We start from the raw sequence: 21402 nt of genomic DNA, 5'->3' as shown, positions 1-21402 counted from the left end.
ATTTGTTTACAACACTACAGCTTCAGACCAGACCTTTCTTTTGAACCCTTGTGACCTTTCTCACAGGTGCATGCTGAACACCATCGACGGTCCCTCTGACGCAGTGGACGATTACCTGTGTGACCCTGAGCAGATGCCGCTGGGGGCCCGAGAGAGCAGGCTGCCCTGTCCTGAAGATTGTGTGCTCAACGACTGGGGACCCTGGAGCCGCTGCAGCCTGGTGAGGCGCCACTGACTCGGCACACACTGGAGACGGTGCAAAATCTTTCAGGACCAGCTAAGGACCTCATACTCAGCAATGATCAGACTGTAAAAAACAAGGGTTTTCCAAAACATTTTTTGTTCCTTCATCTTAATCCTTTGGAGAAGTGGAAGGAGCAGGAGGTGAGCTGGAAACGGAGCATGGCAACTGTGCAGTTGAATTATATTTGTGTTGTGTTTAACCGCTGTGTTACTGACCATATGTGTGAGATCACAGCGGGATCGAAGATAGAGACAGGAGAGTGAATAGATAATATTATTCAGATTACTAGCGCAGTCGACACATATATAGGCTATAATACTATTATTTAACCTTTATCATCAGAGTTAACATGCTAACACGTAGAAATAAATCTAGACAAATTGCTTATCTTTAACAAATACCTTTTTTAAATTGATTCCTTGATTTAAGTCAAAATACTTCCTTCATTATAAACCCATAATTCAATTTAATTCTTAACTACTTTTTTACTTAAGTACAATGGTGTACTTCAGTACTTTTACTTAAGCTTTCAGCTGTACTTTTACTTTTACCGAAGCCATTTTCAGTCATTCTGCTTTTATTGTAGTCAAACTTCAGTTTGGTCATCTCTGCTACTCACTAATTAATTAAATTATAATTTTATTTTTGGAGCAACCAAGTAGTTTCTATTGAGGATCAAACTGTACAGGATTCTTAAGTCTTACGCAATTTATTTTAATTTTATTTATTTATTTTGAAAGTGCTTCATGTCAATTATTTAAAGCCCCAGTACGTACCTTTTTAGTCAGTAAATAATCTAAAAGAAAAGCATAGATTTTGGACTGAAAAAACTGTAACTTTAGCTATAATATTCCACAGCATTGCATCAAATGTGTCTATTGCCATGCGCTCCTCTAGAAATGTATATACTGTGTCTTTAAGTACATTAGCGTTATTTTCTTTCTCCAATGCAAAGCTAAAACTGAAAAGTTCCACTACCGGTATTCAAGATTTCAAGACTGATAATGAATGAGAAAACTAATTCAGTGCTGCCTGGTGGTTGAGTGGTTATGGCACGGAACACGAATGTCAGGCTCCAAATGCAGCGAGTTTAAATCCCGGCTCCAGCAGTTCAAGGCATGTACTCTTCTCTCATCCTCATTTCACAACGTCCTTTCCTGTCTAATAACGCCTAAGGGCAATAAATAATTAAATTTAAAAAACACTGTACATAGCTTCCTGGAGGATGGGCTGAAACGTTCTGCGTAACTTTTAGCACTGTAAGAAGGTAAAAGCTCTGAGAAGTTGATTTTGCATGATATGGGACCTTCAATTAAAGGCCATGGCTGCAGAGCCGTGGCGCGGTCAAATAGCCCAGCAGTTTCGGGAGCCGCGGCACAGCCATATAGCCTCATGCCTAACCCTAACCCGGCGCGGTCTATTTAAGCCAATATCCACAAACAACTCACAATAATTTGATTCAATAGAAATCTATTTCAGTTTCACTGAATTAAATACAAAATAACAATGTTTCTCCGTCACATAAAAACAGGACTAAAGCAGGACCAGGCAAATACCAACCCATGTCAATCAATAACCAGACTTGAACTAGAGCAGATCAGAGCAGCATATCTAGAACTAGACCTTGTCCTGAAAGAAGACTAAACATAAAGTAGGTTGCATCAGGCTTGAACAAAATCTTCAACAGAACCAGACCACAGAATCTGAACCAGGACTATAAGATCTTAAATATAAATGGCATTAACATCTGATTCAATTGATGATAAAAGCCTAGTACATTAGAACAGGGAGCCAACCTTTTTTGCACCACGGACCGGAATAATGTGGGTTTTATTTTCACGGACCAGTGTGTCAGTTTATGCGCGAAAGTGGGCGGGGCTTGGGCTTCCATTCGATTCAGCTCGGAAAGCAAAATGTTCTCAAAAGATGCGTTTGTACATTATTAAGTGTTCTATTCCAAAAGATCCAAATTGGAGTAACATAACGTACAGTTACACGTGTCCTCACTGTTCTTCTGACTGGTGGAAGCTCATTACATAAATATGGCAGTCAGCAGAGTTGTTCCCTCAAATATACGTTTAAGATCACCGTCATTTTCAATCTCCAACAGCTGATCCTCTTGTTGCACATGCTCGATTCGCCGCTTTAATCACAAATGGGTTGCGGATCCATTCACGTGCAGTTCATTCGCGTAGCAGTAGCAGAATGCTGGCCCAGGAGACGTGTCCTCCAAAATCTCCGCTGACTCCTTGTCTGCTCCTTGTCTGCTCCTCACTTGGCCTTTTCCCCTTTGCAAAAACACTCGCCAAAGACTTTTGTTATTTACTAATTTTCGCGAGCTTTTGGGTCGACTTTTGGGCAGCGCGTTTGATGCGACGCATCCGCGATGACGTAGCATGTATAATGCACGTATCAGTTGTTATCACGCAGGACAAGAGCAGAGATATAATAAGATAAGATATTCCTTTATTGTCCCACATGGGGAAATTTCATTGATGAAACGCAGGAAGATAGATACAGAAGAAAAGAACAGATCACTTATAGGAAGACTGAAAAACATTCTCAGTAGAAGATCTCTTATAGACAAAACCTGCCATTTCCCAACAAGGGATGGAGGGGAAAAATAATAAAGATAAAAATAAATAAATAAATAGATACCATTACATGTGATCACGACAGTAATTGCACATGAATATGTGTCGCGACAGTAATTGCACATGAATAACGACAGTAATTGCACAGTAGGACTAACAGTGTTTGTTATAAAGTCTGACAGCAGCAGGAAGGAAAGACCTGCGAAATCTCTCCTTCACACAGCGAGGGTGGATCAGTCTGTCACTGAAGCTGCTCTCCAGAATGGACAGAGTGTCATGCAGGGGGTGAAACTCATGGTCCAGCATAGATGTGAATCTAGCCCGGACCCTTCTGTCCCCCACCTCCTGCACCGAGTCCAGAGCGCAGCCCAGGACGGAGCTGGACTTCTTGATGACTTTGTCCAGCTTCCTCCTCTCCCTCTCTGTGATGCCGCTGCTCCAGCAGGCCACACCTACAGGAGCTGATGCCACCACAGAGTCGTAGAAGGTCTTCAGGAGTGGCCCTGTCACTCCAAAAGACCTGAGTCTCCTCAGGAGGTAGAGCCGACTCTGGCTCTTCCTGTACAGTGCGTCTGTGTTGTGAGTCCAGTCCAGTTTGTGGTTCAGATGAACACCCAGGTACTTGTATGAATCCACTCTCTCAATGTCCCTTCCCTGGATGTTCACTGGTGAGGGGGCAGAGTGGCGTCTGCAGAAATCCACCACCATCTCCTTGGTCTTCCCCGCGTTGATGAGGAGGTAGTTCCGCTGACACCAGTCCACAAAGTCCTGTGCCAGTCCTCTGTACTCCGCATCATCGTCGTCCGTGATGAGTCCGATGATGGCAGAGTCGTCAGAGAACTTCTGCAGGACACAGCTGTCCGTGTCATGTCTGAAGTCTGCAGTGTAAAGGGTGAAGAGAAAGGGCGCGAGGACAGTGCCCTGGGGCGCCCCCACACTGCAGGGCCGAGTGTCAGACACACAGTCCCGGGCTCTCACAAACAGTATAATAATACACTTGCCATTATATTTAATGGATTTCATTGGCAATTTCCTATAAGGCTTTTCATGATATATCCACAGACAAGCTTATTAGTGTCATGAGTGACAGGCCAAAGTTACGTCGGAGAAGATACTTTCACTGATAGATCATTTCCAGTTTTTGTGCGGCCCGGTAGCAAACGCTTTGCAGACTGGTACCGGTCCGGTGGTTGGGGACCCCTGCATTAGAGTACTGCATAACAGAGCTATCATAGGACAAACTCATCTCATTTGGTTGGGCCTATGGCCCATTTAACAATGAGAGCCTGGACCAATTTTCTAATTGTGGCGTCTCTGCTGCTGTTCACGGTAGGCCAGAGAAGAAGCGTTTGCCAATGTTCACTGCAATGTGGTCTGTCCCATGACCCATTTCACCATGATGGGCCAGACCATATTGCTTAGTAGGCCAGATTTGTATTTCACACTATTAAAGAACATGTAAAATGTGGTGATCTTTATAAAGATGTCAGTGTAATCCCTATTTCGTCCAGGAGTGTTTAATTGTAGAAAAAAAATATTCCGGACTCTCATCCAAGACTCATTCATATGGTCTGAAAACTGGTGTAGAAAATTCAGATACCTGCTCTCAAATGTAGTAAGTAAATATCCGGGCACTCCATGATCCATTTGTATTAGATGTCTCCCCCCAGGGCCTGGAGACTGGTGGTGGTAGATATGGTGAGAGGGTAGATGATTAGGATGCAGAGGAGGGGGAGGGGAGGTGGTGGGTCGCAGCGGCGGCCGAGCCAACTGAGTGAGGGTTAATATCGGACCGGCTGTGCGCTGATTGGGAGCAGAGGTGCCACGTGCCACAGGGAGGAGTGACTTGGGTGCGTTGATTGAAGATGGGGAGAAGGTGCGAGGGGCGATGTCCTGGGACTCCCCTGTCCTTAGGACTCTCCTTCTCGGCCAGGAAAAACTACAAAAACCTCTATGGGAAAAAGTAGAAACCTGGTGGAGTTCCGTGGTGAAGGAGAGATCTGAACTCTCACAGACGGACAGGCCGGACTGGGTGCGTTGGTTGAGCTGGGGAGCAGGTGGCCTTGATGTAGATGGTGGAGTTAGGTCTTCCAGGCTGAATTTACGCAGGCTTCAGTTGTCTTTTAGAGCATTTTAATGCATCTTTTTTTTTTGAATGAGAATCAATACTTTTCAAAAGCTTGTCTTTAACTATAGTTAATCACACCGCCTTCACTCCCTTCACATGCCACCTTACCACAATCCCCCTCTCCACCGGGTCTGCTCTTGTGTGTGTGGGAGGGCACAATGTTTAATGGATAAGCCTGATAGACTTATTCATAGGACAGTGCTCTCCCCCAGGCTGCTCACAATGCTGGGGTTGAACGCAGATGTGTAGAAAGGATCCTGGTAACCAAGAAGAGAAAAAAAACAGTAAGTAGACAAATGCCTGGGGCCAAACGTGTGAAAAATGTGCCGACTTCAAATCTATGTCCACTTAGCAGAGCAGCCTAACACAGGAAGTTTTGCATACTGCTGACATCAGGATTCAGCATCACCCAGGCAGAGTTTCTTTAGCAGTCTTGCCCATTAGGGTGCTGCATGGGGCCAAGAGACTTACACCGATGGCTGCTTTCAGAGATTTTTTAAAGGCCTTGTAAACGATTTTGGGCCATGACAAAGGAACAGACCACAGACTGAAGGTACTTCCTCTCATGCTGATATTGAAACATGAGAGAAAACCCCATCCAGGATGTTAATTGTCAACTGGGGTTTGGGAGCTAGACCACGCCTCAACCTCTTACTCTTCCAGCAACCATGACTCCACTCTTTAACCACACCTAATTACCCAGAAGCCCTATTTATACAGGCCTACCCCAGCATCTCTTGTTGTCTCTGCTCTCTCGACCCCACTCTTCCACCCCAAGTCTCTATCATCTTCACCATCTATGGGGGAGGGTTCTGAATCGGCTGATTACCCGAGACGGAGCCCCCATCTTGAGTCTCTACCCAGCCAACTCTTATCGATCCATCATCCATTTACAGTACATCCGGACCAGAACCTCCCGCCATAAGAACAGTTTTTCTCTCTGCTGTTGGACTCATGAACACCTCTTAAACACTGTCACTTTAACTATAATGTTATCACTCACTTCATTGTTCACTTTCTGCACTACATACGGTATGTAAATTCAACTGTACATTTTCTGTACATAGTAAGCATATTTTTATTTATCTTATAGCCAATTTTATCCTACAGTAGATTTAAATAGTTTTCTTTTTGACTCATTAGGTTGTTTTAACATTGTTCATTGTTTTATGTTACATCGAATCACCAAAGCAAGTTCCTATGTGTGTGAATTCTGTTAATTGACAATGGCTGAAAACCTTTGGATTTTCTGATAGTCTTTTAAATTATCTGTAGCATTTGAGGCTCCTTGTTTAGCTTCCAACAGTTTGTTCCATAAGTCTTTAAATTTGTTCTGTCTTTGTCTATTTTTTCTCATTGGTGCAGCTAGCTTGATCGTAGCATTGCTAGCCTGATGTGAGTTTTCTTTTTTCTCTGAGACATGTTCATGAAAATAACCATCTTCATACATCTGCTCCCACCAAGAATTACCCAGTCTCCCGAGGTAAACTCGTATTAAAAACGGGTTATTTCCACGAGAAGTAACTCAGTGGTAGAGTACTCATCTTTTGATCTGATGGTTAGCGGTTTGAATCCCGCTCTGGTAGAGCAGTCAGATCCACAGGTTGGCGGTGCGATCGCAGCTGCCTCAGGTGAAAAACAGATTAAACAATGTTCATAGGGACTTGCCAACGTCCCAGCACCCGTGTCCTTAGACAAAAGTCCCAAGGTCCCCTGTCCTTAGACCCTCCTTTACGGCCAGAATAAACTACCAAACCTCTTTGGGAAAAAGTAGAAACCTGGAGGAGTTCCACACTGCAGGAGAGATCAGACTGCTTCAGACGAACAAGCGGACTCGAGATAGACAATGAGATAGAGTCAGGCGGCGAACCAGTTCTTTGAGGCAGATGAACAGTTCATCTGGAGTAGAGACTCTAGGGAGTCGAGGAGCATCTGGACAGGTCATCAATGTGCCTGTCCCACTCCCAGCGGGAAGGTGGGAAAAGAAAGGCAACGAACTATTTATATCATGATTGTTAATTTACCATATTGACACAATTATAGTGCTGGTGTAATGCACAGGTTTTACAGTATATGAACGTGCATTTATTCTGTAGGACTTCAGGGCTAGAGCCATATTTGATTAATATATTTTTGACTTAAGCCCAAAACAAGGCAAGGCAAGTTTATTTGTAGAGCACATTTCATACACAATGCAATATTTTTTCTCTGGTATTGTTTCGTTTCTTGTGTTAAGCGTTAAACATTTTCAAAATAAAAATACATTTATAAAAGAAATACAAATTTTGGCTTTTAGCCCACTGTCTGGAGCCCCTTGGAAAATAATGTCTAACTATACCCCTGCATTGCACATTTTGTACATTTAAGGACACTGCCACTGCTTTAAATAAGTTATAGGCCAAGGTTTCCCAAAGATTTTCACCAACTGTCTTGACTCAAACATCATGTCTGGTCAAGTGAAATTAAGTTATCAGTACTGTGAAGCTATTAGCACAACTTTAAGCGTAGTTATGTCTTCAGCTATTGTTCTTTGTAAATAGTGTTGCTCGTGTGTTTCAGCCGTGCACCCGGACGCGGTTCCGTGAGCGGACGGCGTATGTTCTTCGGTCACCAAGAGTGGGGCGCCAGTGTCCCAACACTACCAACAGAGAGCCCTGCAACCTCAACCTCAACTGCTTCAACTACTTCTACAACATCACAGGTCAGTCAAAGTATTTCTACAACAGCACAAGTCAAAACTTAATATAAAATCCTTGCATTTTCTGTGCACATATACAGCAATTAAACACTATTGATACTGTGGAATCACCGTATCGCTTGCATTTATTAAATGCCTGAGACTTTCATTGATGGAAACAGTGAAACAATTGATCATGTACAATATTTAAAGAATAATATTGTTTACCGATATTTTCACATTATAGCGTGCATGCTTGGAGACAGTAAATGTAATTGCTTTGAGTGATATCTGAGAATCACCCTGAAATAAAAATATGAACCATTAGCCCGTAGTTATTTCATTACTTGGTTTACAGATTTTATGAAATATATTGAACAGGCGGGCGAAATATAATTTCAATTTCAAAAGATGTTTTCTTCCAGGTTTGCCTAAAACGCACCACAGGAGGAGAAGGGGGGGGGAGACGCGGCGCTCAGGAGCGTGTAACAGTAGATTTAGCGTGTTTTAGACAGACAGAACTGATGCTTAAGTGTGCACCCTCCCCCACACACCCAGTCACGGCAAAACGCGCTGAAGAAAATGTGGTAAACGGGTTCAAAATGTGTATTTGCGATATAAAAAGGCGCACAGCAGACAGGGGCCGCGTGGGCCCAGAGCAGCTCGGAGCCGGCTCGAAGCAAGCGCCGTCTCTTTAATGCCATTTTGCGTTGTACTTTATAAAAAAAAATAAAAAAATTATATTGTAGAAATCAATACGGCTCCGTAAACCAAGTATTAAAATAACCAAGGCCTTATTACGGTTGAATAAAACTGATAAAAAAATTCAACCATTTCATTGGTTTCCAAAGAGGTTGTAACCCCCCATAAAATGACACTGTATTATAATCATTTTTATAAATTGAAAACAGTATGTTGTAGTGAAATTAAGACAGAACATAAAAGTACTAAAATATATACAAATAAACCACATTTTTAAATATGTAGTAATTGCAATGATTAAAGACATCCATTTAATTTTATTGTGAGTCCTGAGTTATATATTTTATGTAGCAGTCATTGTGTGACAATCAAGTATGCCAACTTCAAATGTCCACAGCCCTTACCAGATTACTGAAGGATTGCAGAATTACTAGGAGAATAGTATTAGCACCTGAACTGTCCAACACGCCATTTGTCACAGACATGGTGAGGACCCATAAGCAGCACTAGCAGACGGAATATCAGTCGGTAATGACCTTTATTTATCACAGCAGACTTTAACAGTTTATAAAGAGTCAGCGTGAAAAGTCTTGGCTCACGGTGATCCAACTGGCAGGCAGGCAGTGTTGGGAAAGTTCACTTTCTACATGAACTAGTTCAGTTCATAATTCAACATTTTGAACTAAGTTCACAGCTCCAAAAAATGAACTAGTTCAGTCATTTTTTTCAATATTATACAATCATTTTTCTAAATTATTTCCATAGCCCATATACAACCACAGGCAGCAATTATTTTATTAGTTTAATGCTGAAACTGTGTCAGATTTCATCTTCATATCCAATTTTGAATCCTTACCCAACCAGAATTTACAGTCACACTGAAGGGACAGACTTCCCATGTGTTGCTGTCCAGTCAGCACCACACCAGTAGCAGCAGTTGCAGCTTTCAACCCCACAGTATTCTCAAAAACATGAGGGAAAACTTGCTGGGCAAAGTTCGCACAGAAATGTTAGATTGTTCCCATCCTCACCGACCTTATCATAAAACTCACGTAACTGGTCGTAACAGGGCAAATCGTAGCACATTGCAGTCGCGTCAATGCTGCCTTTTGTTTTGATGCGCATGCGCAGTGCGGTGCGACACTTCAAATCTCTGTCTACGCGATCTATCGCCTCTACAACTTCGGAGCTCTCACAGTTGCCAGGCATAGGCTCTTTTTGGGCAACTTAACGGTGTGTTTTGCCTGGAAGTCTCTAGAAATCTGACACCTTATTGAACGAAAATAAAAAGAACAAATTTGCCATTCACAGACACCAGAATGAACGCATTCATATTATCGTTCGTCAGCAGTAATACCGTTCGTTCAGTTCACGTTCACCAAAATTATGAACGTATTCATGAACTTTCGTTCAATGAACGCGTTCAGGCACAACACTGCAGGCAGGTCCAGTGGTGAGCAGTTTAGCCACAGAGCCGAGCAGGTGTCTTTCCAGGAGGGAACAGGCGACACTCGTGGTCAAAGACAACAGAAGGCTGAGGTAAAAGCCAGGGCAGAGGCGAGGCAGGCGGGCGGGCAGGCAGGCGGGCGGGCAGGCAGGCAGGCAGGCAGGTAGGTCGGGGACAGAGGAGGTCGGCAACAGGGAATACGTCCGGGGAAAAACGCTGGCAAGTCAAGCATTACACAAGAGAACCATCCGGCACTAAAGCGGAGTCAGGAGAAGGCTTAAATGCAGCCAGAGCTGTGTCAGGTGTGAAGAATTGGCCTGATGAAGAGGCGTGGCTAACCGGTAGAGCGGAGCAGAGACCATCAACCTTTTCTTCAGACTGTTGATTCTGTCGATGGCTTTGTTCTCTACAGTCTCCGGAGGGAAAAAAAGCGTTAGCAGTGACTTTGCAGACTTTGATTGACATATTATTCCAGCCAATAAGAATAGCTTTAGAAAGCAGGGCGGGACTTAGGGGTCCCACACACAGAATCCTCTGTATTCACGTGCAGCTGTCAGAGCCTAGATTTTTTGGCATTTGGCGACTCAACTGATTTTATTAGTCTTTTGAACGCGCATTTTGTTAGATATATGTATTATTATACCAATACTAAAATAAAATAAAAACATAATTTTTTTTTTTTTTTTCACCTCTATATGTGTCTGACCGAGGATAACGCACGTGCATGTCTACCCGGAGACATTTTGAGTTATTCGCAGATTGAAAGTGTGAATTCAAAGCTTTCCAATGATGTCTCACTCATGTAGATCTGATAATATTTGAGTAAGTTGTGGTCATTTGAATGTATACAACTCTCAAACCCATTCACTGAGAAAACGGCCTCTAAAGTTTCTCACCTGAGAGGCCAGAGTCACGGGGGGGCTCATTTGCATCTCATTGGGATAAGCCCTCCCCCTGTCACACTGACACCACCTTCCCCCTACAGCTGTCACTGAAGACTCAAGAGGAGTGTTGTTATTGATGGTAACTGGACTTGAATCAGAATTAGAAGTTACTATATTAAAATGGAAATACTTGGATTACAAAAGGCCCTGAATAGAATCAAAGAATCAGAATCAGAATAGGGTTCATTGCATTTGTCGATAAACATAATTCACAGGTGATTCAGTGCAACACAAACAACAAAAGATAAGATAAGATAGCCTTTAATGTTACAACGCAGTAGATACAGGGGGAAAGGACCGATAACTTATAGGAAGTTTAAAAAACACTCTTAATAGAAGAACTCTTATAAACAGATGCCAGGGCCAGGTATACGAACTGCATCGGGTCCATGGCTTTGAATATATGAGATATGAGATAATAGATATGATATGTACACCACCAGAGTCCAATTACATCAGAGATCACATCCTCATCCTCTTCTTCCTCTGTGCACTCTTCTGTGCTGTGACTCTCGGCTCTTGGCATCAAAGCTGTAAACAAATAACAGGACATTTAAGAAATGGCTAACTATTTCACATAAAACACTCATTAACTATTTATTTTTTTAACACAATGTGAGAGTTTTAATATAAATACCTGAAGTGCTGATAACTCTTGATCTTTGGAAGCCGTCTGAAGAAGGGACTCAGATGCTTCTGCCAGTCCAAGTTCTTGACAAACACTTTGCCATCCGCCGTTCCAACAAGCTGTGGGATACTGAGGTGAGACTCAGGAGAGCTGTTTTCCACTACCTGATGACAAGGGCGACAATGTAAAAAAAATGAGAACAGAGGAAACATATCTTAAGCAGAGAGCAGCACTGAAGTTTTGCCAGGCTAATGTTTACACATTACAGTAGTCAAATAATATAAACTAACCTCAGCGATGTCTTCCAAAGTGTCAACCCTGGTCTTCATGTATGCTTGCTTGATAATCTGATGATCTGTGCGTGGCCTGCAGCTTCTGATGTGTGGGAGAAGCTGTTTCCACAGTGATCTGAAGCTTGATGTACAAACTGCAGGCTCACCTGAAAAACAGATGTTGCTTATGGTTAATTATACTCTAATCATTAAAACACGAAAATCACCAAAATAATGTTTTACACTTACCACGCTCCTTAGCAGACTTCACAGAGACAGGTCATGTCAGTCAGGGTGTCTTTGCCAATTCTGAAAAGGGGGATAAAAGGATTAGGGTTAACAGTAATATGGGAATAACACGCTTCACAGATAACAGTTCATTGTGACGTTAACGGTGTATTTAAGATGAAAAACGCGGAGATATTGGGACATCTGCCATCGGCTAGCGATGCTAGCTAGCTCACTTGAGATAACACTGCTCGTAAAAGCAGAACACTTGCAGAACAGCACACCAAAACATAAACATACACTCGAGTTTAAAACCGGCGCACATTAAAGTGATTAAAAGCGGGTGTTTTAGTCGCAAAGCTTACCTGGTTCAGCCGTCCTGTTGTCTCTTCCAACACCGTGCACAGAGAGACACACAGGAAGCTGATAATGGCCAGGCAAGCGCGTGATTGGTTCGAGTGACGCAGTGCGTAAGCCACGTGACCAGAAGTGGTATCGGGAGTTGTAGTTTTTTTCTCTTCCCTCGCCGAAAAATAACCCGATAACATAGCAAAGTTTAGCTTACAACTTAGCTCTGAATAGCTGCGTTTAGCTCCGGGCTGTGGGGGTAACAGCCGGTTTAGCACGATAAAACAGACACAAAGCACGACCCACACAACCCACGGGCCAACCCACGCCGAAAAATAACCCGATAACATGGTGATAACAGCAAGTAGTCACATTAAGCCCGTATTGCAGAGTGCACTGAAGCAACATGTTAGCTTAGCATTAGCTCCACCGGAGCAGACAAGTAAGATTCTAAAGTGATCACGAGACCGCCTTAAAACACAGCGTTAAAGCAATAATTTAGTAGTAAAGTAAAAGTGTACCTGAGTAAACAGTTCCGTTGCAATGTAGTCCAGGAAATGTAAGCTCTGAAGACTGTGCTCTGCAGACGGTCTGGAGTAATGAGCACGGAGCACGGAGCACGCAGCTGTAGCCATGCGGATCACAGCTGATTGGTGGAAAATGTAAACAACACGTTGGCTAGAAAAAGGTGACGCCCCCCAGGAGAGCAGGAAAAAGACCCGAAAACTCCACATTTTTAACAGCTTAATGTATACGTTTAAGACAACCAATAGTGTTATCTGACGCACACAGGGGCTTATTCATAACTTCAACTAGCACATTCTGCAAAAAAACAAAAATCACAAATTTGGGGAAAAAAAAGTAAAATGCTGTTTTTCTCAGTTTCACCGAGGCCGACATGGTCCGACAATTGCCGTGCCGAGTCACATATATGAGATACGAGATAATAGATATGATATGTACACCACCAGAGTCCAATTACATCAGAGATCACATCCTCATCCTCTTCTTCGTCTGTGCACTCTTCTGTGCTGTGACTCTCGGCGCTGGGCATGTGTTGTCTTTTGCCTCGTCAGCACAGAAAGGCCTGAAATTCCACTGGTTCTGCTTCACAGTGACTTTTCGCAAGCACCACACCTGGTCTCTTGGCATCAAAGCTGTAAACAAATAACAGGACATTTAAGAAATTATATTTAAAGGTCCCATAACATGCAAAATCGACTTTTCAGAGCTTTTAACCTTATTACATTGCTATTTGTGCTTCATATATGTACCCAGAGTGTTTTTTTGATTGATTCCCGCAGTGTTTAGCTATATTACAGACTATCTCCTTTCCTCGAATCTCCAAACTGACGGGGGGTGTTCACAGGCACGCGTCACCATCCCCCCTTACCCTCCCCTCCCCCCTCTCCACCCGCCTGCCGCCTCCCGCCCCCTTCCCCCCGGCTCCGCGCAGCTGCAGGCTCGTCTCCTCATTCAAGCCCCAGAGCTTTTCTGCTTCGATCTACGAGGAAACACGGCTCAAAGAGGCCCAAAACTTCATTAATGATATCGCACTCTTTACTATTATCACAATGGTGAAGGTTGATGTGGCAGCAACCGGGAAAATAAACGGAGAGAAGTTCTATCCGATACCGAAAAAACAGGAAATAAGAGCGCGATGGACATAAGACTTTTATTTATATATATATATATATATATATATATATATATATATATATATATATATATATATATCTATAGATCTATAGATCTATAGATCTATAGATCTATAGATATATCTGTTCTGCGCACGCTTTAGAATAAACACCAGATTTATTTCGGCTCAAAGTAGTTTTCATCTGAAGTTCTATCGTTTCTCACTCAGTCGGGCGGCAGGAGCGGCGCAGCGCGGAGCAGACAGCTGTGGGGCTACGTCACAGGTGGGCGGGGCACACACGCGCTCTGAGACTACGTCACGGGTTGGGCGGGGGAGCCAGATCGCTCTTCGCAAGGGTGGGGGCGAATATCAAACCAAGCCGTCTGCATTTCCGGGTTGGTGAGGGGGTCCAAGGTCTGGGTGATATTTCTTAACTATTATGTTAAGGGTGTTGCACAACCCTTATTATTATCAATTATACACTTTGGATAGACTACGAAACGTGAAAAAAGCATGTTATGGCACCTTTAAGAAAATTATTTCACATACAACACTCATTAACAATTTTTTTTTTTTAACACAATGTGAGAGTTTCAATATAAATACCTGAAGTGCTGATAACTCTTGATCTTTGGAAGCCGTCTGAAGAAGGGACTCAGATGCTTCTGCCAGTCGAAGTTCTTGACAAACACTTTGCCATCCGCCGTTCGAACAAGCTGTGGGATATTGAGGTGAGACTCAGGAGAGCTGTTTTCCACTACCTGATGACAATGTAAAAAAAATGAGAACAGAAGCAACATATCTTAAGCAGAGAGCAGCACTGAAGTTTTGCCAGGCTAATGTTTACACATTACAGTAGTCAAATAATATAAACTAACCTCAGCGATGTCTTCCAAAGTGTCAACCCTGGTCTTCATGTATGCTCGCTTGATAAGTCCAAAGCCGCAATCAGGGGAGAATTCATGGCTGATGAACCTGTGTGAATGTGGCTGCACGCGCTTCTTCCTCAACCGTGGTGTTGCTCCATTTTCGTCATAGTGTTTGATTATGTCAGTCAGGGTGTCTCTGCCAATTCTGGCTGCGCCGCCACATATGGGAAATTCATGGGTAAACTCATATTTACACATTTTCACATACATTGTTTTTAGCATTTATAATAGGTATTAGTGGCCTACAAAACATCAAAATGTATGCTCTTCGAAAGGGTGGGGGCAAATCTCAAACCAAGCCGTTTGCATTTCCGGGTTTGTGAATGGGGTCAAAGGTATGGGTGATATTTCATAACTATTTAGTTATGGGTGTTGCACAAAACTTATTATGATCAAATATGCCCTTAGGGTAGACTATGAAATGGGAAAAATAGCATGATATAGGATCTTTAAACATATTGCAGCTAAAATGCTGGTCTTATGGTGGTCTTACTTACCACCATAAGTGGTAAGTAAGACCACCGTTACTATATCGTATAGTAACGATCTATTGTGTAGGAACGATATATATCGACTTAACGATCTATATCGTGTAGTAATGTTATCGTTATAAGACCACGATCATAAGACCACCATATAGTAATATTATATAAGTATAATTACTTACCAGTAAATGCTGGTCTTATGTAAGATGAGATAAGATAAGATAATCCTTTATTGTCCCACATGGGGAAATTTCATTGATGCAACGCAGGTAGATACAGAGGTAGATACAGAAGAACAGATCACTTATAGGAAGTTTGAAAAACACTTTCAGTAGAAGATTTCTTATAAACAAAAACTCCCATAGACAAAACCTCCCATTACCCAACAAGGGATAGAGGGGAAAAATAATAAAGATAAAAATAAATAAATACATAAATACCATTGCATGTGATCACGACAGTAATTGCACATGAATATATACGACGGCACATGGATTGCACATGAATTTCACAGTAATTGCACATGAATCACGACAGAAATTGCACATATGATGGAATTGCACATGGTTAGGTCAGTATTGCGAGTGTTCAGGACTAACAGTGTTATAAAGTCTGACAGCAGCAGGAAGGAAAGACCTGCGAAACCTTTCCTTCACACAGCGAGGGTGGATCAGTCTCTCACTGAAGCTGCTCTCCAGAGCGGACAGAGTGTCCTGCAGGGCGTGGCACTCATAGCCAGGACCCTGGATGTTCACTGGTGAGGGGGCAGTGGGGTGGCGTCTGCGGAAATCCACCACCATCTCCTTGGTTCTCCCCGCGTTGATGAGGAGGTGGTTCCGCTGACACCAGTCCACAAAGTCCTGCGCCAGTCCTCTGTACTCCGCATCATCGTCGTCCGTGATGAGTCCGATGATGGCAGAGTCATCAGAGAACTTCTGCTGGACACAGCTGTTCGTGTCATGTCTGAAGTCTGCAGTGTAAAGGGTGAAGAGAAAGGGCGCGAGGACAGTGCCCTGGAGCGCCTCCACACCAGCCGTCTCCAGCTTGTCCCTCAGGAGCAGCGGCTGGATGGTGTTGAAGGCGCTGGAAAGATCGAAGAACAGGATCCTCACAGAACTGCCAGGCTTTTCCAGGTGAGAGAGAGAGCGGTGCAGCAGGGAGATGACGGCGTCCTCCACTCCGATGCCAGGCCAATATGCAAACTGCAGCGGGTCCATGGCTGAGCTCACGGTGGAGCGGAGGTGGTCCAGGACCAGCCGCTCCAGTGTCTTCATCAGGTGGGACGTGAGAGCCACCGGCCTGAAGCTGTTGAAGTCTTTGGCGTGCGGTGTCTTGGGCAGAGGTACCAGACAGGAGGTCTTCCAGACTTGTGGTACCACCCTCAGCTTCAGGCTCATGTTGAAGACATGCTCCACAACTCCACACAGTTCATCTGCGCAGGACTTAAGGAGCCTGGGGCTGATGCCGTCAGGTCCTGCTGCCTTCCTCACTTTAATCCTCTTCAGCTCACCCCTCACCTCTGCTGCTGTGACAGTCAGTGGTTGGCAGGGGGACTGTGTGCTGGGGGGATGGGTGAATCCAGGCGAAGTGGGGAGCTGATGGTCCGGGGCAGAGAAGCGAAGAGGAACAGATGCAGGGCATTGTCCAGCTGTGGAAGAGGGAGCATGCAGCTGTGCAGGGGGAGGGGCGGGTGACCGATCTAATCTCAAGAAGTGAGCATTTAAATCATTCACCCACTGTAGATCCCCCTCTGTCTGGGCAGGGGGGATTTTGAAGCCCGAGATGGTTTTCAGGCTTCTCCACACTCCCTGAATGTTCTTCTGCTGCAGATGCTCCTCCATCCTCCTCTTGTAGCCGGCCTTAGCCTGCCTGATCTCCCTCCTCAGCTCCTTCTGCACAGTCCTCAGCTCCTCCTTGTTCCCTGACCTGAAGGCTCTCTTCTTCTCCTTCAGCAGAGCCTTCAGTTCACGGGTAATCCATGGCTTGTTGTTTGGAAAACACCGCACCGTCCGGGAGGGAACAATGTTCTCAAAACAGAAGTTGATGTAGTCCGTGATGCACTTTGTGATGGTGTTGATGTCCTTCCCATGTGGGCCATAGCGCTCAGTCCAGACAGTGGTGCTGAAGCAGTCCCTCAGAGCCTCCTCACTCTCAGCAGATCACCTCCTCACCTCACGGGACACCACAGGCTGCCTGTGCACGATGGGTTAGAGCCATGAGAGCCAGAGTCGACTCTACCTCCTGAGGAGACTCAGGTCTTTTGGAGTGACAGGGCCACTCCTGAAGACCTTCTACGTGTGTGTGTGTGTGTGTGTGTGTGTGTGTGTGTGTGTGTGTGTGTGTGTAATATATATGATGTGTGTGTGTATATAATATATATGTAGTGTGTGTATATAATATATATGTAGTGTGTATATATAATATATATATAGTGTGTATATATAATATATATGTAGTGTGTATATATGTGTATATATATATATAGGTGTATATATATATATATATAGGTATATATATATGTATATATATATATAGGTTCATATACCAATAAAGTAGGTGGCGTAAATGCTCCTAAATTTTGAGAGCCATTCGCCATAAAACAAAGTAGAAGAAGATGAGCAGACTGTGACACTATTGCCCTGAATAATAAATGGCATAGAGTCAAAGAATACTGTCAAAACGGATCTGCCTGGAGCAAACCAGGCCCCGCTTATCACCTGGCCAGTACCATCTCTACAGTGAAGCATGGTGGTGGCAGCATCACGTTCTTCACCTGTAGGAACTGGGTTAGGGTTACTAGAGTCACTAGAAAGATGAATGCTGCAGAGTAAAGAGACATCCTTGATGAAAATCTGCTCCACTGACGCTCTGGACCTCAGACTGGGGTGAAAGTTAATTTTCCATCAAGACCACAGCCCTATGCACACAGCCAGGATAACAAAGGAGTGGCTACAGCACAACTCTGTGAATGTCCTTGGTGGTCCAGCCAGATACCAGACTTGAACCCAATTAAACATCTCTGGAGAGATCTGGAAATGTCTGTGAACCGACGCTCACCATCCAACCTGATGAGATGGTTTTGCAAACACAAATGGGAGAAACTGAGTGTATCAAGCGTGTAGCATTATAGTCACTGTGACGCAGCCAGTCCGTCTTTAATTGTAGTCAGCATTCGTTTGCTGAACAACCGCGCGGCCCGTTCATGCTCGCGCGCACAGTCCAACACACACATTCATTCCCCGCTTTCCCCGCTGTTTCATTCATTCGCACCACACGCATCTTTCCCCGCTTTTCTATGACACTAATCCGCCATGGGTGCACACTTGTGCGCGTCAGGTTAATTCTAAAAATCATACACGCCAGTTCTTATCTGTATTGTCTCCCAGCCTCGCTCTGCCGTTGCGACACGTTGGACCAAAACTGAGCCAGTACTTCCTGGTAGCTTGAATGGGCGCTGTTCGCGCCGCGGTGCTGACCATGTGACACCGGTTATTTTATGCATTTCTATTGCGTTATTTTGAGCATGTATGTGTAATTAATGATGTCTTACGTTATAGGAAGATGCCACAACAGTTTGTTGTAAATTTAGTAAATTTATTGGGGGATTTCATTATCCATATATTTTTCTCAGTGGGAGGGGCAAATGAGGAATAGGGGAGAGCTGCTCCTGGCTGGGGTGTGAGTCTGTCATCGACAACAGAGCAGGTAACAGTGGTGCTGAGAGAGTTTGAAAGGAGACGTGACATGAGTTAAAGTTGAACTCCACGTTTGAAAGCTGTAAATATATGTATTTTTGGAGAAGACCACTGTTACATGGACCTGAAGGCAACCCTGCTGGCAAAATTTGACCTTTCACCTGAAACTTACCGACAGCAGTTTCGCTCAAGCACCCTGCCACATGGTGAAAGCCCCACGGAAACCTATCACCACCTCAGAGGACTCTATCGCCACTGGATAAGACCGGATGAAAGCTCCAAGGATGAAATCGGTGAAGCGATCATCATGGAGCAGCTTCTGCGGGTGTTTCCCTTTGAAGTGAGGACCTGGGTGAAGGAACATGAGCCAGCCAACGGATTTACCGCTGCTAAGTTGGCCGTGCAGTATCGTGCAGTATCCTCCTAAGGAGGATCTTCTGCCCGGTTAACCACAGCATCCCAGCGTGCACCAGCTCAACATTTTCTGCTAAGACCCGCCTGACGTGAGACCAACCAAGACCTGTCAGGTACCACCAATTCTGCCCCAAACCAACGAGGACTTGATAAGGAGTTTATTTGTTTTTCCTGCGAACAACCTGGGCACAAAGCCTCAGTTTGCCCAGTCCGTAAAGCTAATGTTAGCGGAGCGTGCTATCCTCCAAGATCAGAGGCAAAGGGCACTCGTGAGACAGACAGTACTATTAAACGCTGTAAAAATATGCAAATTAATGGCCAAGAGGTTTCTGCTTTACTGGACACTGGTAGTTTCACATCCCTGATCAAACGTAGCTCAGTGCCAGTTAGCAGCATGAACTATGACAGTGGACATTTTGTGTGTACATGGGGATGGCCACCTTTATCCTACTGTGGAGGTTACTGTAACGTTGCAGACCAGCCCTATCTGGTGACTGTGGGAGTAGTAGAAAACTTACCCGGGGATGCTATTCTCGGTTAGGACCTATCTTTTCTGATGGACCTGTTGTTTTGGAATGTTGACTCTGGGGGGAATGATGACTGTGGAAATGTTTCATGTCCTGTGCTCATCTGGGCACAAGTGAAAGCCGGCGCCCAACTTCTGCCAGACTTGGCCAGTACTCTGTGTGAGGGAGGCACCAAAGGGCCAAGGAAATCGGTTTGAAAAACAAATGTGGTCTTTAAATCCTGAAAATTGTGATTCTGTTGTGTGGGATGTGCCTGAAAATGTGTCTTTGTTGCAAAGCAATCATATTACTTTGAAAAGTATTTTTGCTAAGCTGGGGAAAAAAAACAAAGTTTGTCTGTGTCAAGAGAAGTTTATTATTGACAATGGGGTGTTGTATAGTGTTGGTAAAAAGTGTAAGCATCTTGTTGTTCCCCTTAGCTGTAGGACACGTCCATGTATGCTGACCGCCACAAAGATGGGTCACCTACAAAGTCCTGCATCCGGAGAAAAAAAAGTCCAGACAGACATACCACACAGCTACTCTAGACCTTCAAGGAAGTGTCCTTGCTGTTCCTTGCTAGTCCTGGATAAACAAAAGTTGTGGAACATGTCATCCGCCTGAAGGAAGGTCAGCAAATTCGACAGCGGCCAAATCGTGTTCCACAGCAGCTTGTTGGGAAGCTCCAAGATGAGATCCAAGAAATGCTGAGACGGGGAGTCATTTAACCCCCCAACTCTGAATGGAGCAGTCCTGTAGTAATTGTGTTCAGGAAAGACGGATCACTCAGGATATGCATTGACTTCCGTAACCTGAACTCTGTGTCCGAGTTTGATTCATACCCAATGCCAAGGATTGATGACCTGCTGGAGAAGGTTCAGCCAAGTACATCACAACATTGGACCTTTGCAAAGGATACTGGCAAATGCCCAGAAAGAGAGCCCCGCTACAAAACTTGAGGCTGTAATGATTGCCAAAGGTGCTTCAACAAAGTTTTGAGCAAAGGCTTTAATTTTTTAGGTACTTAGGCCTTTTTTTTCTTTAAAAAAAAAGAAATTGCATAATTCAAACTGCATTTTTCACGTCATTACAGGGCATTGTTTGTTGGAATTTGAGTCAAATTATTAATTTAATCATTTTTATAATAAAGCTAATTTCTTCAATTTGGCTCCCTGATAACTCGGATACTTTTTTAATTGAATCATTTAATACTGTTTAATGAGCACTAGTTAAAAATGAACCACTTTTGTATGTGTACATGTGTTTTTCTGTATTTGTTCATTTCATTCAATGTTTTATTGGCATTTTATTTTGTAAATGAGAGCTTGCTCTCTTGACTCAAATACATGCATGTCAATAAACAGGAAACAGCTGGTGTTAACATGCACTTACGTTTTGTAGTCTTATCACAAGATTAATTCAACCTTTGATGTGAAATTATTTTCTCTTTATATCTTCTTTTTACACCAACCTGAGGCTCGCTCTCGCTCTCTCTCTCTCTCTCTCTCTCTCTCTCTCTCTC

The 21402-nt window shown here is 43.8% G+C and overlaps 1 protein-coding gene across 1 annotated transcript in view; it reads left to right on the top strand.

The window, feature by feature from the left end:
- thsd7ab (thrombospondin, type I, domain containing 7Ab) overlaps nt 1-21402 on the top strand; it is a 488245-nt gene that overhangs the window by 393647 nt on the left and 73196 nt on the right. Inside the window, exons 18-19 of the mRNA XM_072460164.1 lie at nt 67-220; nt 7526-7667. Coding sequence (XP_072316265.1) covers nt 67-220; nt 7526-7667 — 296 coding nt within the window. The remainder of the gene's footprint in view (nt 1-66; nt 221-7525; nt 7668-21402) is intronic.

This window comes from Eucyclogobius newberryi, unplaced genomic scaffold, assembly GCF_026437365.1.
Source record: "Eucyclogobius newberryi isolate DKJ021-1_F unplaced genomic scaffold, fEucNew1.0.hap1 SCAF_3, whole genome shotgun sequence".
NCBI classification, from domain to species: Eukaryota; Metazoa; Chordata; class Actinopteri; order Gobiiformes; family Gobiidae; genus Eucyclogobius; species Eucyclogobius newberryi.
The sequence above is the reverse complement of the archived record's forward strand: the minus strand, read 5'-3'. Positions and strand labels throughout refer to the sequence as shown.